Below are 21,585 nucleotides of genomic sequence, written 5' to 3' on the forward strand. Positions count from 1 at the left end.
CACCGCGGGCGCGCAGGGCGCGCTCCCGCCTGGCCGCGGGGACCACCGGCAGGTGGTGGTGGGGGAGCCCGCCCGCCGCTCCCCGCGCTGCGCTGCCGCCGCCGCCGCCGCCGCCGCCGGGGAGTGCCGCGCCGCTCCGTGCCGTGCCGGCGCTCCGGCGTTAGGAGGAGCCGCTCGGTGCCGCTCTTCCTTCCCTTCCCCTCCCCTCCCGACAGGCAGCCCGGGCGCGGTGCGTGTGTCAAACCCACGTGTCTCGGGAGCCCGGCGCGGGCAGCGGCGGCCGGCAGCTGGACCCCGCCGGCCTCTCGCCGCCCGCTGCACCGCCTGGCCCCGGCCCCGGCTCCGGCCCCGCACCGCGGCCTGTGCCGGCGGCGGCGGCGGGGGGGGGCGGCCCCGCGGCGCCCCGCGCTTCCAGGATGGCCGCGCTGCCCGCAGACATCGCTGGCGGCCCTGTCCCTCCTCTTTTTTTTTCCGGCGGCGGTGGCGGCGGCTCGTGGCTGTGTGGGAGGAGGGCAGCAGGGATGGACTTGAGCTTTCGGGTTCCCTGCTAAGGCGGCAACGCAGCGCGCCGCGCCGCACAGCCCGCGTCGGCAGGGCAGGGCAGGGAGGCACCGGCTCCCCCCGCCGCCCTGTTTTTAGGGGGCTCTGCCTCGCTCTATTTTCTTTTTCTTTTCTTTCCTCCTCCTCTCTCCCTCGCTCGCACGCACACACCCCTCCTTTGCCTTTTCATCCTTCCCTGCCGCCGGCCTCCCTCGCGGTCTCCTGCCGCGGCAGATGCGCCTGGGCCCGCCGCGCAGCTGGGACTATGGTGAAATTTCCGGCGCTCACTAACTACTGGCCCCTGATCCGCTTCCTCGTCCCCCTGGGCATCACCAACATCGCCATCGACTTCGGGGAGCAGGTAACGAGCCGCGGCGGCGCCCGTGCCCGCGCCTCCCTCCGCCGCCGCCGCCGCCGCGAGGCCCGGCGGGGGTCCCCGGCCCCGCGCAGGGGGTCCCGGCGGCCCCGGCCCCGCGAGGCGGCTCTGTCGTGCCGGCGGGGCGGCGGGGCGCTGCGCGGCGGCTGCGGGCGGCGGGGGCTGTGCTCGCTGCCGGCCGCCCGCACCGCGCTTTCCGCCCGCCTTTCCACCGTGAATCTCAGCAGCGCGGGCCGTGCTGAGCGCTGTCTGGATGCGCGGGGTTTGGCTTGGTTTTCGTTTTTTTCCCCCCTTGTATTTCAGGATTATATAATCCGAAATTACATAATGCATTTTTTTTTGTTACTTTCCCTTCTGCTATTGAAATGACTTCTCAGGTGAAATCACAGCGCAGTATTTTCGCCTTCTGCGCAGGGCGAGCAGCCGCATTGCAATTTCCAGGTCAGCCCGGGGACTCGGGACATCTAAACCGGTGCCGGGGAGCGCCCCGCCGCCCGCCCCGCACCCTGCCGCGGCGCTGCCGCAGCGGCGCGGCCCCTCCGCGGAGCCGCCGCGCCCGCTGCTGGGGAGCGCCGGGGCCCCTCGCTCCCGGAGCGGGGCGCGGGGCACGGGGCAGGTGCGCCGCCTGCTGCGCCGTGTGGGAGCTCAGGCAGGGCAGGCGGCGGCGAGAAGGGCTGCTGCCGCGGCTGCCCCGCCTTCGGCAGCAAGAAATTTCCGTTTCAGCCCCGCTCAAATACCCTTCCTGATCTAAGGCTGTCCTCTGTCTTAGGCACCAAGTAAATACCCGCCTTGCCAGCCTCCTCTCCCTGCAGCCCTTCTTCTTCCTAATCCCAGTCTGCGACGTTTGCACTAAAAATACCCTGTGTACTTGACATACGCTCTTCTTTCCCTGAGCTTTTAATTCAGGATACTTATTTGTCATAGCGTTGTGATGTGGAGAACGCTCTGGTCTCTCGGCTCGGTATTTGTGTCAGACTGGAATACAAGGCCTTGCATTGAAATTTTTAGTAGGACAGTACACACTAATGCTTATTCACAAGGGCTAAGCTGGACAGCCAGAATAAGTATCCCATGTCACTTTTATCCTTGTCATAAGTCACTCGGTTTTGCCAAGAAGCTGGTATTTTCTAACCAGAGTGTGCACTTGCTCCTTGAGCAAAGATACCAGGAAATTAGTAGGTAATTCAGCCTGCAGTTAAAGAGCAAAATCAAAGGAAAAACATTACAGTAGGAAAAAATAGTTAACACTAGTGATACATTTATCATAGTTGTTTTAATCTCATAGTCCTGTAAATTTAGATAAGCCATGATATTTTAAAAGGTGTAATTGCAGCCTTGTCTAATGACTACTACTAAGTCAGTCTTTGATAAACCCCGCTCAAGAAAATAAAACCCCTCAAGAAAGAGAAGAGATAGACGGGGGAAAAATAGCTTAAATATTAATAACTAATGTGCTACAGAAGTTAAATTGAAAGCAGTTCATTCAGAAAACTTAGTATGACAGGTGCATATATACAATTTGCTTCAAACAAAGTCAGCTTGATTCAAAGTCAATACCAGTGTGTTAAAAAGTTCCCATTGACTTCAGTCTGCTTTGGATCAGGCTTCAAAAATTAGCAAGCAAATTATTAAGCATCTCTCAAATCAGTGTGGCTTAGCAAAAGAGGAGCCCTTCCCTCAACAAAGAAATTACAGTTTTATAAATGAGGATCATTCTCTCTGGCCTGGCACCAGTGTCCTGGTCACTAGTTACACTGTGGGGATGTTAATATGTGGATGATACTTATAAACACATATCTATCCAACTCTTGCAGCTTTGTGGAGAAAATACCTCACAAAAGGGAATTTAAATGATAGCCACGTCTCAGGTTGGGATTGTCCCTCCAGGGGAGTTGGGGTTATTCCCTGTCTGGCAGGCTGGGAGGTACCTAATTAAAAAGGGAAAAATCTAGGGAGCAGGGAGACTACCGGAGAAAACCTTGGGTCGGAAATGGGAGCTGGAAAGATGCCTTCTGCACCAGCCTAGTGGGAGACTTACCTAGATGGGAATCAGAAAACTGAGGCAGGGACAAAGTGACTCCCGGTCTGAAGAGATCCTGTTACAGACACAAGGATAGTAATTTTATTTTCTTGTATATAATATGTGCAGTTATTTGTTACATTTGTAGGACATTACAACTGGGCTTGTGTTGCTGAAAATACATTGTTTTCCTGAGCCAGTCACCTTTTTGCTCTCCAAAATTGTAATCATTTTAATAACAGGGCTGAATGGAGGCAACATAAAAGAATGGCTGTGCCAACAGATAGCTCTGAGAAGGTTTCAGTACCTCCTTCTGTGAATGTTTGCTTCAGATAAGAAAGATTTCTAAGAACGTTAATATAAGTTAGTCAAATTTACATGAAATGAAGTTTCCGTCTCTGAACAATACTGTAAAAGAGACAGAAGGAAAACTATGGGTCAAATATAAGAGATTATTGCATAAGACTAGGGGAGAATGAGCCTTGCTTGAGCAGGAAAGTCTTCTTTTTAAGGATTTTTTTTTTTAGGTTTTTAAGGAATATTGTAAGTCGTGAACTTTGATATGTCTTACTCATACATTGATATGTCTTATTCATATATTGCTTTCTCAAGCAGGAGGAGTATTTGGAAGCAGAGTGTTCAAGTCAGAGCCTTTTTAATAAAACTTAATACACTAGCCTGAGATTTAAAAGCAAGAAGAAAACATTATTTCAACTTTTTTTTAGCTTGAGAGACTTCTCCAGGTCTTGAATACTTTTATTCAATGGCTAATGTGAAATTTGCAGTAAAGATATAGAATATTTGTAGAAGATAGTTTATGACAGTCGTCCTTGTCCTATACGATTATATGTTTTCTATGTCAATTCTGTTTAGTTTGTAGGAAGTAAAAAATGCTAAAGCAATGCTCATAAAAACTAACAAGCTCATCTCCTGCAGTCTGTTCCAGAACTGCTATAGTCAATGAAGAGTCAGTCTTCTGTTGGCCTTTGGGCCCTAATCCAATAACCCTTTAGGACAAAGCTATATTACAGAGTTACTCCCATCTAGTCAGCTGATCTCATCTGTTCAGCTCGTAAAATCTTCTTGGACAAACATCTGAATTTTGGTTCTACTAAAAACAAGTAGACCAGGTAAATTAACAGAAGGTTAGAGAAATAAACCATTTTTAACCTATTTTTGTTATTTCCTTTTACCGCCTGCTTCTTATAGAATTTATTTACAATACTACATATTTTTTATGAATTTTTCTTCTTAGAGTAAGGCCTCCAGGAAAATAGAACCAAATATTTTGGTTCATCTTTCCTTCTCTGCACAATGTGTGTGTGTGTGTGTGTGTGTGTGTGTGTTTTTGTGCAAATGTGCGCGCACATGTATTTATTTATTTATCTCTATCTGTACACACACACATACACATATATACACACCACAGCATTTTCATCCAAAGAGCTTAACACTTACCACTGGAAGGAAGATTCTTACTTTCCTTCTGCTGCTGAGAGCATTCTTAATTCTTAACGTTTTATCACAAGATTCACTATAATTAGTGGTTTATTTAGAGCCCATCTGCTGGAGATCAGAGTTTGCATCAAAAATCCCAGCTTCCATGAAAAAAATTGTTGAGAGTGTTTGCTTGGAAATAAATAAATGTGATGGAGTGTGACATGCAACCTCAAACAACTCACTCAACCTCAAAATACTCACCCAGCAAATAATACCACCCCTACCCCTACACTCGAAAAGCCATCACCATCCAAATCCGTCTTCCTTTAACACCATTTCAAAACTGCTTATGTATGTTGCGGTGGCCTAATTTGTGATTTATGTGTACATTTGTATTAGCGTTCTTATAAAAGGGGAGTAGTGCGGTGCTCATATAGTTAATTAATTTGCTCAGAAGTGCATGGTCAGCCTCAGGCAGGATTAAATACAATTTGTGAATATGGCTGATAACCCTGTTTGCTACTCACAGAGTCACAAAGGACAGATAGCAATATTTTGAAAATAGTGTCAGCACTAGGTGGCCTGTCTGCCGAAATTCCTTAATTATCAACTGGAACAGTAGGGTTTTTTTTCCTGTTTAGTGGTAATAGAGCCAGGCCCCTAATTGTTAGTTTGAACTGGTGTCACTAGCTATTGGTTGGGCAATTTGCAACCATAATCATTGCATCTACAGGCATGATTTTGTTCAGTGGCATGTAGTTCCTTGGAAACTGAAACCAAGCAAACGGAGTCCTACTGCCGCTTTCTCCTGAAATCACTAGGGTGCTCTGGTCCTGCAGAGAAATTGCCATAGATTGCACACAAGTTAGTAGTTGGGATTAAACAGGCAAGCCCTAAAGGAAATGCTAACTCTTTTTGATTGGATTTTTTTTTTTGCAGTCATTGCTTGAAAAATAAACAGCTTTTTTTTCTTGTATTTGAATGGGTTTCTTTTTTATTCTTAAGAAAAAAAGTGTTGCCAGAAAAGCAGAACAAGTCATGAATAATGTATCAAAAAGAATTAGGGAGCTTATCTTCTATCCGTGGCATTTGCAAACCTAGTAGGAGGTTAAACGTTTTGATTAATGCTTTATGAAGACCATTTTGGGGGTAGGTGTTATTGCCTGGAAGTTTAGAAAAAGCAATGGGAGAACTCATATTCCCAACTGTTCCTATGGGATTTGGGCCAAGTTACATAACCTTTTTGTGTCACAGTTCACCTGTCTTTGAAGTGTGCATAAACTTCTACCTATGTGTCACAAGGATGTAATGAAAATTAGTGTTTCAGAAATGCTCTGAGATGAAGGGTGCTATATGAGTACAAAGTATTCCTGTGATTGCTATTGTGAGAGGTCAGTGACGCATTTAAATCAAATCAGATAGGACTTTAGTACCATATAAATAAGAAACCTAACAAGATCTTATAATTGATATAGACTACGACTGTATGTGTTTACCACCACCACATTATTAGCGTGGTACTAGTATGGTAATTTTAAATTAAATTTAGATCAAATTGTGTTGAAGAAGCAAACATCTACGAAGTCCACTATCAACAGATTTAAAAAAAAAAAAAAACAGTGGTAGTATTTTGAAGGAATTCATTTTTCCTGCAGGATTTGCAAGCCAGATGCTCCTAGGTTGGCATCTGCCAAGCACTAGCAATGACAATGCTAAGTGCTCTGTAGGTCACATGACCCATTTTTAAGACTACACGAGTGATTAACTAGGCTTATATGTCAGCATTAATTGCAACAGGCATTAGACACCAGACAGTCCATTCACCAGCCACGCAGAGCATTTATGGGAGTTGCACAACAAGCAACATACACTGACATCTGGGAAAAAGTCGAAGATCTAATAAGACATATTGGCAGCTAAAAGCCAAATCTCAGCAATATATTAACTCAAAAGGTTACAGGGGCACATACTGCCAGCAGCTAAACCAGTATATATTTGCAATTTATAACATATATGATAAAAATAAACAGGTAATAAAGAGTAGGGAGGCTATAATTCTGGTGATGGTTTCAGATGATACTAGAAACTGTGAGAATGAACCTTAGAATGAGACGTCCATCCCTTGCAGTGCTCCATGTTGCCCTATTGTAAAATATATAAGCTACAGCTCAGATCTGCATTGTGCCTCACTTGTCAATACCTTCTCTTTTTGCATCCTACCCTTTCTTTCCTTCACAAAATTCTTCAGTTTCCTGCATCCCACTTCCATCCTTCCCACCCCCCATGACTGTGTCAGCGCTGATATAATGACTCCTCTGGACTTCCTTACACTTCACAGTTAAGCACTGGCAGGTTTTGTAGCTCATGATACCTGTTAAGCATGTTTGGAGTAGTTGGCTAGCTATATAACTGTAGAACTAACCTATTTCCAGGAAGGGTTGGAGGGAGGAAGGGGAAAACAATCTAAAATAGTTCAGTTCATCTCAAAACTGTTCATGAATTCATATGATTTTTGCCAAGTAGGTTGATGCAAAATAAAACTTCCATGTCTGCGTGGTGGAGACAATTCTCCCCACCAGAAGATTGCCCAAGGCATTGGGAGACCAGATGCATTTATGATGTCTGCCTGACAGTTCAGGCTCCCAGTCTCTAGGGTGGAGGGCTCTCTCTGGAGATAGTCCAGTTTGCTTAGGATACTTAAGCAGTCCTTGACTGAAAAAGGATCGTGTTGTACTTGTCACATTGTTTACTTTGGAGGTAGGGTCCTGGGTTCTCCTCCATACTCCAGTGAAAATCTAGTAAACCCAAAGAGTGTTAGTAAGGAAAGCTGAAAATACCCATAACCTAATTTTAAAACATGGGTTCAAAACTGGAACTTTGAAAGGGGATTGAACCATTGTATTCCTTATCATAGAAAGAAATGCCAAAAGTAAAACTTGCAGGTTTGAGCTAAAATGACCATTTAATTTGTTTCAAATTTTTTTGGTTTGTGTTTTCTTGTTGCATTTTCACAACAACAGGAGAGCTGACTTCCATTTGTATTTGATTTGGTCTAAGCTAATTTTTTAAAAAATTTTCTCATTTTGCTGCTGAATGGAGAAACTGGTTGTATACAAAGACTTACATGACATGATCAAACTTATAACTGTTTGAAGATGAATGGTTGTGTTTATGTGCAAAGAAGTGAGGCTCCAGCTCTGAAAGTGCAGATAGTATCCGTTAAGTGACTTTCTGTCTTGATTCTAGACAAGACATACGTGTCTTTCTTTGCGTCAGTTTTGCTGGTTTTGGAATAGTGATGTGTTTCACAAGGCAGTTGAAAAGTTTATTCCTTCATGTTTGTAAAACATGGATGTAAGTTGCTGTATAAATAGAAAATGTAAATATATCTGCCAACTCATGCAACAACCTCTGTTGCATAAAACCGAGCAATGCCAGTTTTTGCTTTGTAGCAACTTTCAGAAATCTGTGATTTTCTTAAATAATGGATATAGTGCTGCTAAGCTAAATTCCAGTTTAAGTGGCATATCAGATCAGTATTTGTTCAAAACTTGCATAGAAAATTTGTAATGACCTTAGATTTTAACCAGCTAATCGAACTAGTTATTGGTATCTCATGATGTTTGTTCTTGGAAACCTGTGGATTTTGGGAGGGGAAAGCCGGGGTGTTAATATGCAACTAGATCATCAGATTATGCTTCCTTCTGCTTGCCTGATTTCCTACTGACATGATATTCCTGTAGCTATGGTGTCAGACTCTGCTGCTGCTTTTTCAGATAACAATTAGCCTGAGAATTAAAAAAGAACTGCCATAAGAACAAGAGATCTAAATTGCCCATGAACCTCAGTGTCTGAAACAGCACAGCTCTGCAGTGCTCCAGCTTCTCTCTGATCTATGGTATCATTTCTGTTTAAGATTTTCCACAGAGCCTTGTTACCCTTAAAGTTTGTCTGCATAGGCAGTTTTCCTTGATTAGTTCCTTTCTGATATACTGTAGAATAAAAGTGCCTGCCTGAAACATTAACCAAGAATAATTCCAGGTGGAAACAAGCCTTGGCCAAAGAGAGTTAAAGTACGGCATTGCTATTTGTGAACACAATTGATTTCTGTACCATTTTCAAGAGCACTCTAGAAAAGGAGAGATGAGAAATACTGAAGAAATAAAGCAGTTATTTAAAAATACATCTCACTGTTGCACCTGAGAGTTCAAGGTATTGTACCATAAATAATTCTTTTCCCAAGATTACACAAATAATTCACTGTTTCGGATTTGGCGGGAGTGTCACTCTTGGAGAAAGGGCGATGGCTGTTGCCCAGCATTCGCAGTTTTCTTTACTGATGTAGCACCGTTTCTGAATGGTGGTTCAGCAAGATTTCAGCTTTTACTGTCACAAGTGTTTTGTCCAGACTGTTAGAGCTGGCATGACAAAACGCAAAATGCAACTTATTTTCAAATGGTTTGCTTCACATGGCTGTTTTGCATTGCTATTGGATGAGTGCTAAGGTAATTGTTTCCAACCTTTTTCAATTTGTAGAGCCCAGAAAATCTTCCAGTGGAGATGCAGAAAAAATTCCCATCCACACAAGCTGGATAGCGTATTTGAGCTTACATTTGTTTGGCCCTCTTTCTCTGACTGCTTGTAAACAGCCCTTCAAGTACAGGGTTCTGTAAGCCATCGGTTGAAGACTCACTGCACCAAGGTACATGTTAGTAGCTTCCTGACAAATACATTTGAAAGGCTGTTGGCAGGGAACAGGTCTGTCTTCTTGCCTCCTTAGCTTTTAAATTAGTGAATGAAGTTAGAAGCAGGTTATATCTGAATTTTCTTAGATTTGTGTAACTGCACTGCTTTGACCTACATTGGCCTAAGAAAGAGTTGATGCATGCCATCTGGGACTGATTTTTTCCCATAATAGAGTCAGATGGTTTGCATGTGTAGACATAAAGGGCAGAGCTTCACTGCATCCACTGTTCCTGTCCTGTTTCTTAATGACAGTATTTGACATTTACTTCCCCGAAAATGGAGGATTTTTATTTAGATTTTATGAGGCTCACTTTCCTGTTTGCTTCCTACTCATGCTGTGTTTACCTCATTTTCATTCTGCTGCATATCAGTGACCAGTGTCTTATTTTTATAACCTCTCTGTCAGTGAGCAGCAGCTGCTGTTCCTGTAGCCATGACCAGTTAAGTTGATTCTCGCTGTGATCGGCCCCAAGCAGTTCCCTTCTTATTGTGAAGATTTTCGTTGCTGTAGTGTACCAGTATGTTCCAAGAATGCGGGAGCCTTTGATCTTAAGTCTGTACTTCTGCAGATGAAAGGCAGACTGTCACACAAGTCCATCTTTACCATTTCCTCTGTCAACATCTACCAATTAGAAGGTGTTTAGCACATTTGAAAAGAAAATGTATAGTTAGCAACATTACAGCTCTGGAAGACACTTCACATTTTTGGTTCTGCTAACATGGAAAAAAATCTGTTATGTAAGAGGAAACATTATAAAAATTAAGCATTCGTAGCTTGGACAAAAAGGGAATTTGATAACTGTCTGCAATTATATGAAAAGTATAATCACGCTGGAGAGGAAATAGTGTTAGTTAGGTCAGTGCCGCACAGGAGAACATGGCCAGGAGCAACAAGAAAGATCAGGGCAATAAAACACAATCTGGATTGGAAAGGTCTCCAGATAATTCTCCAAGTAAAGAGCATGAGTCGTTCCATCTCCTACATTACTTAGTTTTGAAGTATGCTGGCATGAAGAATCCTGTGCTTCAGATGGCATTAGATGGTGGTTCCATTTTATGTGAGTTCAAATTCAGTGAATCACTGAAAGCAAAGAATATTGTCATCAATGTAAAGTACTGTACAGGGTAGGTTGCAGATGAAGACCAAGTCTTCTGGCAGGGAAGACAAGCAACTTGGGAACCGTATATTCCTCAAAGACACATATTGCAATCTAGAAGGGTAAGTTATGTTATGGACTCAGCAACTACAAAGGGTGTTTCAGGTCCTGCAGTGGCATAAAGCACATGCAGTATCTTCCAACCCTGCACCCAAGCTGTCCTTTCAGTTCAGTTCTGTGAATCATTTGCTTTGCTTGGTTGTCTCTTAAATATTGAAGGAGTTTAGTTATGCAGACATCCATATGGCCTTGTCACCAGATTGGAACCTGAAGGACAGCTCTTTATTCTAATTGATTACAGGTAGTTATCAACTTTTGCACGACTCAGGCAGTTAGGGGCATAAAGAAATCCTGGGCCAGTAGATTTCACAGTTAATGTTCCAGCAGCAGAGGAACAGAAAGGCTCAGAGCCATGGTCCCAGTCTGAACCTCTAGAAGGGACGTGTGGGCAAACACATCTCTCCTGCTTTTCCTTTGCTTCCCACTCCTGGCTTTCCTGTGGGCTAACATCACAACTGCCTTGGTCAGTCAGTCCATTTTGCCTTCTCCCTGTAACTGGCTTTTGTAACTTATTCCATCAGTCCAGCCCTCATCCTCACCCAGTGTGGCATTTTGGAAATTAGTTTGAATGCTAGGATCATCTACAGTCCACTCACCATAGCCCAAGAGGCCTGCTTAGGAGAGGAGTTCAATCCTGCCACTCACTACACCAGCCAGAATTGAACATACCATGCGATGTACTCAGAAGGACAGCTACTTTTCCCACTTGCTAGCACCCCTGTGCAGTCTTTTGGCGGTCTCACAGGTGATGGGGAAGAGATCTTCCTTTCACTAGTCTGCTTCCCAGCTGATCTGAGTAGCTGGATCATCCTCTCCATTAAATGCTAATTTTTGCCAACTCGTGTTAAGAGGTTTTTGAAGCCCCATTAAAATAATCCCAGTTCTCATTGGTTTTGTTGCAGTCACAGAGACATCTCTGGTCATTTTTCTCTGCACTTAAGTAGTACAAAACGACTGGAAATGTCGGGCCACAAATTTAGTATGACAACACTACCAGCTTCCCTTGTGCTTATGCTGAGGCATGATGGTTTCACAATCTTAGGCATTTGCTTTAAAAGAGAAAGGAAGTCCAAACCACAAAACATTTTTCAGATCCTTAATATACTGAAGGTAGTCATCCAGAAAAGCTTTCTACTTGCCACCGGTAAATGTGTTTTTTAAGTTCTTCTGTAATATGAAAGACCTACACATGCATGCACGCACACACACACACACACACACGTAGTATGTTGTGTCTGAGCAGGAAAAAGAGAATGCATTTATAGCAAAACTATACACTGAGTGGTGCCAAGTACTGTCTTGACTATGTATTAGTTTATAGGCAAGAGCAAAATGGTTAAGGGAAGGACAAGAGCTGTGCATGGAACTATTTAGGTAATTGCATGTGTACCTGATATGCGCTTTACATGTTGAGACACTGCTGGTTACATGCTATGATGGTGATTGCAATGCAAATGCTGTTTTATTTTTGAACAAATGGTTTTATACACGGATCTCATCTCTTTTAAATGTGACCTTGACAGCAATCCTGATCGCTGCGCTGGTGTTCTTTATATCTTGTGGGCGGTTATTTTGCTCCAGAGCTTTTTATTTCAATGCATGAAAGCATGACGACCTTTCAGCATTCACCATCTTGTTCTTATATGAGCCTTCTGAGATGCAGTTAACGGTCTGTTGGTTAGGACACGCTCCAGCATTGTAATAGACTTTGGAAGAGTTTTCTCTAGAAATGTCTCTTGCTCTAATATATAAGGAGTGTGCTTTTTCTGCTCATACTGTGCAGAGGCCAACATTTCTCTCTTTAATAAATTTATGAGAAATCACTGCAGGTAGCCTGCTTGACACTTTTTTGTTACAGACTTGACCTGTTGGTGATCTTTGAATCCCTGTCCTGAAAAGGCCTGTATAGTTGCGGGCTAGCTTTTTGAAATCACGGCATGCCGTTTTTGTGAGCTGCAAGCTCCTACCACATTGTGGATGGTTGCATCACTAAAAAGCAAATTGCTAGCAAAAGCCCAATTCCTGCCTGAGGACTTAGTCAGGAAACCTCATGTTAAGTGGCATATTTATGCCCAAGCTCCAAGGATTCAGTTGTGCTTGCAGTGATCTGCAGATACAAAGTCTGTTGTAGTCTGTGTACATCCACTGATTTAAAAGGGGAAATGGGAAGAGGGAGTGGTAGGGGAGAGAGTTAGATCAAGGGGGAAGCCGCATGAAAGGAAAAAGCCTGAGAACTTTTGAATCAAAAGTCCCAGAATATCCCAGAAAGTCCCAATGTCAAGCAAATGTTTGTCTCAAGTCATGAAAGCTTTTTACCACAATACAAAGATGGAGACACTTGCATACAAAGTGGCTGCAGGGCCATAATTTCATCACTGATATCTTGCTGAATAATGAACTAGAGATTTTTTCCTCACTTATCCTGCTGGAAGTCAAAAGCAGTCAAAGGTGTCACGTTACTGTAAGTTTAGCTTAACGAGGCGGCCATCAGGTTCTCTATCACCAGCACCATGAAGAATGTTAAAGTAATACTAGTCCAGCTGGTGGAAAAGGATAATCTGCACTGAACTGTAGAAATAAGTGGAGGAAAAAAACATGACTCATTCATCTCCTTGACCTTTTTTTCAGGCAGATAGTATTCATAGCTGCAGTTCAAAAAGAACCATTATATGCGAGTATAACAATTTCCATAAAAGTTGGCCTTATCTTTCGAGTGCTCTGATTATGGTGTGCTATGGCAAGAAAAAGGCAAATCGTCCAGACAGAGAGCTGCTCAGGGAAGTGGTTATGAGTGCAGACGGAAGAAAGGATATTTGGATTTTTTTTCACTATAACAAGCTTATAGCATTAGGGGCCGTAAACACTGTTTCACTTTGCTGTTGTCACGGCACTGGGGTGAGGGATGCACAAACAGCTTGAATGATTACAAAAAAAGGATTAGTAGCTGTTTTGCAATAGGTTGTTTTTGGAGCTTCTGGGAGTTGGTTTCAAAGACGACTCCAAATATAAGCAACTCTCATTTGCTTTCCATAAAGAATAATGCCTCTATCTCATGACATTTAGCACCAAATACCGCTGTACTTTTTTCTTTCTTTTTTGGTTAGATAAGATTCTATAAACCTCAAGTCTTCTGTGTATATCCCTTTGTTTTGTGATTCCTTTGTGAAAGAAATAAAATGTCCCATTGAGAAAGAGAGAAACAGGATATAAAAATAGGGAGCCACGCACAATTCAATCCTTTTTTCCCTTCTGCTGAATCCCTGTGCAGCAGCACACTGATCCAGCACAATAACCAACAGTCTGTCTTCTGCAGCCTGCCAAGTTGAACCCAAAAGGATAGTTCCTCATAAAGCTCGTCTGTTACCATCTCTTTTTGGCCTTTTAGTGGTTCATACATATTTATTTAAAATACAATTTGTGTTGCCTCGTTTGGTTTCAGCGATGGCTTGAGCACTCTTGTGAAGTCTGGTCCTGTGCTGCTGCAGTTTCTGGCACTGGACAGCTCCTGAACGCTCAGCACAGCCTCTCCTTTGCTTCCTCCTCTTTTTTGGTAGTGTCACAGATTCGCTGCCCTTTTCTCCAGAGTCATTTTTAATCTTCAGATATTTGCTTCCCTTCTGTCCTCTCCTAAATCTAATTTTTCTTTTCTGTGCCTCTCCGGGGGCTTCCTCCAGAATATGTTTCATTAATGTTTGCAGGCAAACAGCCCACTGTGATAATGACAGCAAGGTTCCCATGGATCACCCTCTGGACATTCCCTCCTTGTAAACAACAGTCATGGTTCAGCAAGAGAAATGGTTAACTTGAAGTCTTTTTGATGTTCGTGAGCTTTAAATTTAGGCCTGAGTTAAGCACATGCACAGGTATTTATCTGATACAAGTAGAAGCCAGGCAGGCTTTAAGTTAAACATGCATGCTTTGTAAAGCTACAAGACTTTAGCTAGCAGAACAGTCCTGCCTTGCCTCTTCTTCCTCCGAACATGCAAAAGTGGTACCGGGAAACTTGTAGCCCAGCCATCTTTGTTTCCCTTTTCACATCCCATCATGTCAGAACCAGGTCTGGGTCAGTCCAGTTCAGATACTTCTTCTCTCCACTGGCAGGCACATTGCAGGGCTCGTGAGACATGGCTGTGACTGCTCTGCCACTGCCGGCACCCCAGTTGCCTGTTTCAAATTCCTCCCCGGTAGGATGCTGCTGTGTCAGGGAAGCAGGGAAATGTTTCTCCCTGCGTGTTCTTGTCTGATGGCACGTGGTAAATGCCTGCTGTCCTCGCTGTTTTTCTAGGATGTTGCAAACAAAGGTCAGAGTGATTATTTTCTTGCTAAGTCTTAAAGCCAATTTCTGGATCAGAGAGGAGAATAACATTGCCTGCATTCTTCACATGCCTGATCATCCTGCCATATAGGTCTCATTGTTGTAGCTGACCAGTGATGTTTTCCTATCTGCAAGGTCAGAGATAAAGATGTTGGAGTGAAGAGCTGAGAGAGTCTAATCTCAGCAAAGCCTCTTTTGGATCACAGAGTTGTTCTGCTCTTTGGTGTGCTCTTTCAAAAACAATCCTTGTAGGAAATTTGGGAGAAGCGTGTCAAACTCTGTCATTTGTACATGTGCATGAGTAGATTGTTCAGAGCATTCCAGATGTTGTCAAGTAGGTGTTCAGTGGAGGGTTCTGGCAGAAATGTATCCTTCATGAATTTATGCATCAAAATTTCATCTCTAGGAACTTTGGAGATGTTTATAACCATTCTTATCCTTATAAATATCCTTGAAGTGCTATGTATAATTTTGCTTCAGACATTTTCAGGCCCATAACTAAACCAGAAGGCTTGTTCCAAATCAAGGATGAATAGCATGAATAGTATGGTGTGAGACAGACCCAGTACACATTCTAAATTAAATGTGTGCTGAGCCAGTGGTGGTCTTAAGAATCTTTATGAAAATCTCGTAACTGTACAGAAACTGATGGTAGCATTTCTAGAGAGGTTGATAATGAAGAAAAGATGAAGCAAAAGAGTGGAGGAGAGTAAGGAAGCAGCAAGCAAACTAGTATAATGGAAAGAATCAAAACATCCAACCAGGAGAAAATATTCCAAATAAACAAGTTAGTGAAATAACAGCTCCAGAAGCAGATTGCTTCTGGCTTGCCTAGTGCTCTCAAGAGTTCATATCACAGATTTGAAGTTAACTAAAGCTGGTTCATCTCCAAAGGAATATCAGTGGATGTTTTCCTACCTAGGCACTGCAGTCTGCTTGAAGTAGTATCACAAAGGGCTCCTGTTCTCTGGGGAAGAAGAGCAATATGAAATCCATGAGGATGACATAAAGGAGAGAAAATTGGAGATATTGGGGGACTTATCTGGAGCTATTTCCCCATAGAGATAAGGAAATATTAATACGAGCCTCATGATTTCACTTGGGATACTTCGCACAATTCTGACCACACATACTTATGAGGCCAATTCAAACTTGCTCAAAAGAATAGGCACAAAGAGGGGCTATTAGTTTCTCCACTTCTCATCATCCTATCTGAGAAGGAGAAACTGAAGCAGCCTGATTTCTGTCTCCCAGCAAAGAAAGGCTGAGCATGAATAAGGCTGCTCTCTGTAAGTAGATAAGGGAGGATACCTGCCTACCTCCAAACAAGAGCAAACTGGATAGCAGCATATGAGTGTAAACAGACCAGGAGTACTTTTAAGCTGGAAATTGAAGAAGGCTCCAGGCTACCAGAAGAATGAGGCTCTGGAAAGATCAGGGACAAACTATCTGGTTTTAAGATTGAGCATAATCAGTTAATGAAAGTGCTTCTATTGCATGCGTGCCTGGAACACAGCAAAGGACAGAAGCCAAAGCCCTTGGAAGTTGTTTTCGTTCCCTGTGTGATGGAAAGAAAGAAAGAAAGAAAGAAAGCAGAACTTGGTACAGACAACTAACATTTTATATATATATTAGGAATGGAAGCACTTGAGTAGATGTACAAGAATGAAGTGCTCTAGCTTCAAGTTATGCTGTTCCAGTGATTAAGAGACCCCGCTATTACAATTTAAGCTGAATTATGAATGCTTTTCTGTTCTTATAGCAAAATTTTTCATCTCTTAGAATATGCAGTGTTTTTTAAATACTATTTTTTAGCATTCTTTTTTTTTTAATCATTGCTTACTTTAGACCTACACAAAACCACTAGCTGTTCCCTCAGGGGAACAGCAGTTAATTAGGATGCGTGATCCCCGGAAATGCAAAATGTCCTCTCACCCAGAGTTGTGGAGGCAGGGCCATTGCTTCTGCTGTGCTGACATTACTGCTGACGCTGGCACTGGTGAACAAATGAAGCTCTGTTCATTTTTTGCTCCAGCAGCAAGGGGGGGGGGGGTGACAGAAAAGGGATGAGCTTGGGGATGGAGGTTGTTCAGTCAGTCAAATGAGGAAAACTATAATAAGAGAAGACAATGTACATTCCAATTCATAAAGAAAGTGTTTTCAATGATAATGTGTTAAACAAAATATGGAACGGTTTGGCAGTGCCCTTTTATCACTAGTCACAGGGTAGCTTATCTGTTCATTTTTTCTGTTTTGCATGCTAATGATAAATCAAAGCCAAGCTTCAGTGTTTGCTTTGTCGTTGCCATTGATCCTGATCTAGGACGATCTCAAAACGTGAAATACCTTCCCATTTTCTCTTTGGTTAATTCCAAATAGCAGGTTAGCTTTGTGATTTGAAAATCCTTTTCAATGTTGCTGGTATAGTGCATTCAGAATAAAATACAAGAGTGCCAAAAGAACGTCAGAGGGGAAAGCATCCAGACAGAGAGTACTGGGAGAGAAATGCCCGGCTCCCATAGGCCACTTTGAAAACCTCAGTCTGTATATTACCATCCATTTTAATTATACTGCTCTGGTCCTTCTGAAAGTGAAGCAACCACTATTATGGTAATGGTGCATTAAAAGAAAAAATCTACCACAAGTTCTGTAAGACATGATATATTCAGAAATGTGGCATTTTAGAAGTGAGGGCATTCAATTTGTTGGCCTCTGTCTAAATGCAGTGACCAAGAAAGCCATATTTGTGTTGCTCTAGCTAATTAAAAATGTGATTTTAAAATGGTTTTATGATGTGAATGGAACAAGACATCCAGTAAAAAGAGTAAATGTTGAAACATTTGGAGGCTCACTCCTGTGTCTCAGATATTTTGCATTTTTGTCTGGCTGAACCAAATTTGATGGAAAAGGGAATTTTATTTGACTAGGCTGTTTCTGTATTCTTTGCAGTTATATTGCATATTTGTGAGTGTGAGAGCACTGACTGAGCACGGTCTAATTATTCTGCTTACAGTAGGTGGAGGCAAGTGGACAGACCATCAGGGGTGTTGTACCCAATTGGACCTGCTGGCACAATCTGATCTGATTAGCAGTTTCAAGGAGGAAAACCCAGTGACAGGGTCAGGCAAAAGTTTTGTTTCAGTCTCCCCACTGCCATAGGAGTATAAGGGTGAATCCTACCACCACTCTTGTTCCCCAGGATTTTTTTGCAATTTTTTTGCTCTTGTTGTTAAGTGGCATTTGTGTTGCAGGGCTGGCCGTAGGCCCTGGCCTGTGTGCAAGGCTCTTGGATTTGTGATTTCTGTGTCCCCAGAATACAGTGGGATTAATTAGTGTTGGCACTTAAAAATTTCTGCAAAATAGTAGTCTTTGTCTCCAACCATCTCCAGCTCCGGATGCCTCTGAAGAAAGCAGGAATTCCCATAGTGCACTCAATTGTGCAAATTCTGTCTCACAGGGGAAAATATCAGGCTCCAGCTGCATTCAGCTTGTGCCCCCATGAGACATGGAGACTGTTGACCTTTATATTTTTTTTATTCAGAGCAGAGTTCTTTCTTCCACAAATAAAGTGACAGATCTGTTTACTTTAAGTTTGCATCCAAGACCCAGTAAGGTTGAAATCTTTCTGCAGCATAGCTATTCCCTTTTCATCTCTAGTGATCACTCTTCATTGCTAGACAACACGCCTGGGAAAAGGGGTGCAGATTTGGCATTACACTGAATACATTTCCTCCTTGAAGAGTCATTATGCTCCCCATAGCCACAGGTAGATAGCAGTGTCCTTAGACTGTGGAAAACTTTTTTTTTTCATTCTTTTAAAAAAACTATTATCTTTTGCATTCTGTGTTGGCTGGTAGTGAACTGAAAATTTGCTGTATCATTGTTAACTAAGCAGAGTAAAGATCATCTGCAAATAGAAATTGCTGCAGCCTGCGGGGAGACATTGCAGCCATTACTCGATGTCATTATGGAACTGTGAAATCATCGGAAATTATCCTCACTAGAAACGTGAATATAGTGCACAAGGGTGAGTTTCCAAGCTGAAAACAGAGCTGCAGAACTCCAGGAAGAGGAAAGGAGATGAGTGTCTCATGACACAACCTAAAAGCGGCTGCAGTTCTTTTTGGCTCGCTGAAGTTTTTTGGCTCTCTGTGACATCTGATACCCACCAAAGAGATAACCGAAGATCACTAACAGATAAACGCACTCCTGATCCAAGACAGTCTGTAATGTTTCCATATGCTTGCTGGGAACCTTCTGCACACTAACACTGAAGCAAGGCAAAAACATGACCCTTGAAAGTGAGCAGGAGGAGGCGATTTAGGAAAGGATAACTTATCTTGTTAGTGACACCGAAGAATAAGACACTCAGGAGAAACTGAATAGCATCAGTGGTAAAGGTCCCATCACTACTGTCAAGGATGAAAAGGAAGGCCTTTAAGAAAGAGAGGTAATAAATTTGTTTTCCAAGTCCTTTATCACCCATTACATAGAAAGCCTGAGGGAATGAGATCTTACAATTGGAAAGAGTCTTAATGGCCCAAAAACTCAGCCCAGAGCTTGGAACAAAAGCTATAGTTATCACATTTCTTTGCTTTCAGGACAAAGATCTTATTATGTAAAAAGCAGAATAAAACTCAAGAGCCTGGGTTATGCCAATAAGCAAATCTCCCTTTACTCAAACAATGAAAGAAAAGATCAGGAGAGAGGAACAAATACAAGGCTTCAAACAGCAGTCTGTTAACCAGTCAGACCAATGTGGATTTAAGATGAAGGTCCACCGTTTTTCTCCTACAGTGCATGACACCATCTGTTCCCTTACAGTTTTTCGTGTAAAATCAAAGCCAGAGACTCCAGCAATTCTGCACCTTCTTTCAGAAGTTAATGCTGTAGTAAAAGTGAGGGGTTTATGTTTCTTTGTATAACATGATTCAGTGTCCTTTATTTCCTGTATTGTAGAGTTGGAATCACTACACCCAGTGTCTATTGCATATTAATGGCATTTTAGAGGAGAAAAAGAGGAAAGAATAGACAAGCTAGTAGTTGACATGCTTGCTATTGTATTACTACCTCAAAAATATGTGTATTTTGTACTGACTGTGTCACCGTAACATTCTGGCCATTGACCAAGAACTCAGCAATGAAGGAGAAGCTAGCTGGCACTCACAACTGACAGAAAAAAAAGACATCAGGAATGTGTGAAAAAGCATCTTTACTAATAAACTACTAACAGATAATCCCATTGAGGCTGCAGGATGTCAATTATAGAAGACAGTAGCAAAATCTCACAGATTTTAATGAGAGTAACAAAATAAGGTAAAGAATGTTCTTTATTTTTACTGCTGTAATAGCCTGGTCTTCATTTGTAACTCAGGTGTACTTCTTTGGAGAAATCATTATTGCCATTATAGGAAGATCAGAAAACCATTGCATCTGCCTTCATTGGGTATCCAAGAAGTGTCGTCTGTGGTGCCTCCATCGGAAGAAGGTGCTTTTGCTGGCAGAGCTTGGTGGAGACTGCTAGGAAGAACGAACTCAGAGTTAGGGGACTTGAAAGGACTAATTCTCAGTATACAGCAGTGGAAGGTGCTTCCTGGGAATACAACTCAGATGATCCCTCGTAATGTTAATTCCGTAAAACTTAACATGGATTTAAACCAGGGATTCAGACAAGTGAGTTGTTTAACTGATGCAGACGTGCACAGTTCAAAGTTAGCTTTCTAAGTACATGCAATTATGTCAAAAAAAGCTGTAAATGTAATCATCGGAGCAGTTGGAGAATTTAGTGCTAAGAGCTAGCTAAGCATTAAGATGAAAGCTCCTGTCTTCCTCCCTTTTTTGATGCCAGTTCTATTTTCCACAATTTTCTACACAGATAAACGTTTATTGCCTAAAGAAGAACAACAAAACATACAACTGCTTCTACCCATACCCATTCTTAATGAAGTCCAACAAAGGAGGAAAGAGAGTTAGGGCCATGACACAGGTGGCTTTCACAGGCTGCTTTGAAGCTATGGAGGATTCATTTTGCTCCTCTTCTTTTTTGAAGATGAATAAAGAAATGACATTTCAGGGTTTTATTGTTTCAATAAAAAATATATAAAAACCAATACCAGGAACAGAAAACAAACAGGGTTAGTCTAGGCAAAATTACTAAAGGTAGTGAACAAACCTCAAACAGCTCAAGAGCAGAAAGGCTATGCCAAAGCTGTGGAGAGCAAATAGGATCAGTTGCAGTATTATGTTTCAGGAAAAAAATTAAAGAAAAAAGTTGAAGATGATGAGAAGACATGACTCTGCACAAATGTACAGTCCCACTCAAAAAAAAGGGAAAAAAACCCACAATGCAATTCAAGATATTTACTCGATTCATCCAAGTTCAAAACAAATTTTTGATCAAATCAAACACATTTGGTCAAAACAAATGCTTTATTTAAATGCAGAAACTGTGCTGTCTTCAAAGTCTAAATTCTCTGGACACAAACTCAATAGATTAGTCACGATATCATAATGAAATAATCCTTTTCTCTGCATAAGCACACTTAAATTTTAAGTTCAGGTTTGCTTTAAGTCCGTAAGTCTGCATGTTCACTACTTAACAGACATTGAAATTCTACAGTAAAAGAAAAAGCCTGAAATCTAGAAGAGAAGAACCAAGTGAAAGAGGCATGCAAGGTAACTGTTCTGAACATTGTATTGAAATCCTAGAGACTGTGTTACAGCATTTAAGCACCAGAGCAGAGTTGGAAGGTGAAGGCTGGCATCTACTCTTGTACTGCATAGGTACCACTGAGCAGAAAGATTTTATCTGTTCAATCCTGAGGAAGAAATTTCAGTGAACATGGGATTCAGAGTAGTCCAGTCTCATCAGAAATACAATATGCCTTCCCCTGCATCAGCCCTGGTTTTCATGATGTGCTATTCCAGCTGT

General features: G+C 42.3%; 1 protein-coding gene across 2 annotated transcripts in view; it reads left to right on the forward strand.

The window, feature by feature from the left end:
• The first annotated feature begins 493 nt into the window (after positions 1-493).
• Positions 494-21,585, forward strand: part of ANKH (ANKH inorganic pyrophosphate transport regulator) — a 108,674-nt gene continuing 87,582 nt past the window's right edge. For both annotated transcript variants that reach the window (XM_013952782.2, XM_013952790.2), the window contains exon 1: positions 494-901. In XM_013952782.2, coding sequence (XP_013808236.1) covers positions 806-901 — 96 coding nt within the window. In that variant the 5' untranslated portion in view covers positions 494-805. The remainder of the gene's footprint in view (positions 902-21,585) is intronic.

Source organism: Apteryx mantelli, chromosome 2, assembly GCF_036417845.1.
Source record: "Apteryx mantelli isolate bAptMan1 chromosome 2, bAptMan1.hap1, whole genome shotgun sequence".
In the NCBI taxonomy this organism is placed as follows: Eukaryota; Metazoa; Chordata; class Aves; order Apterygiformes; family Apterygidae; genus Apteryx; species Apteryx mantelli.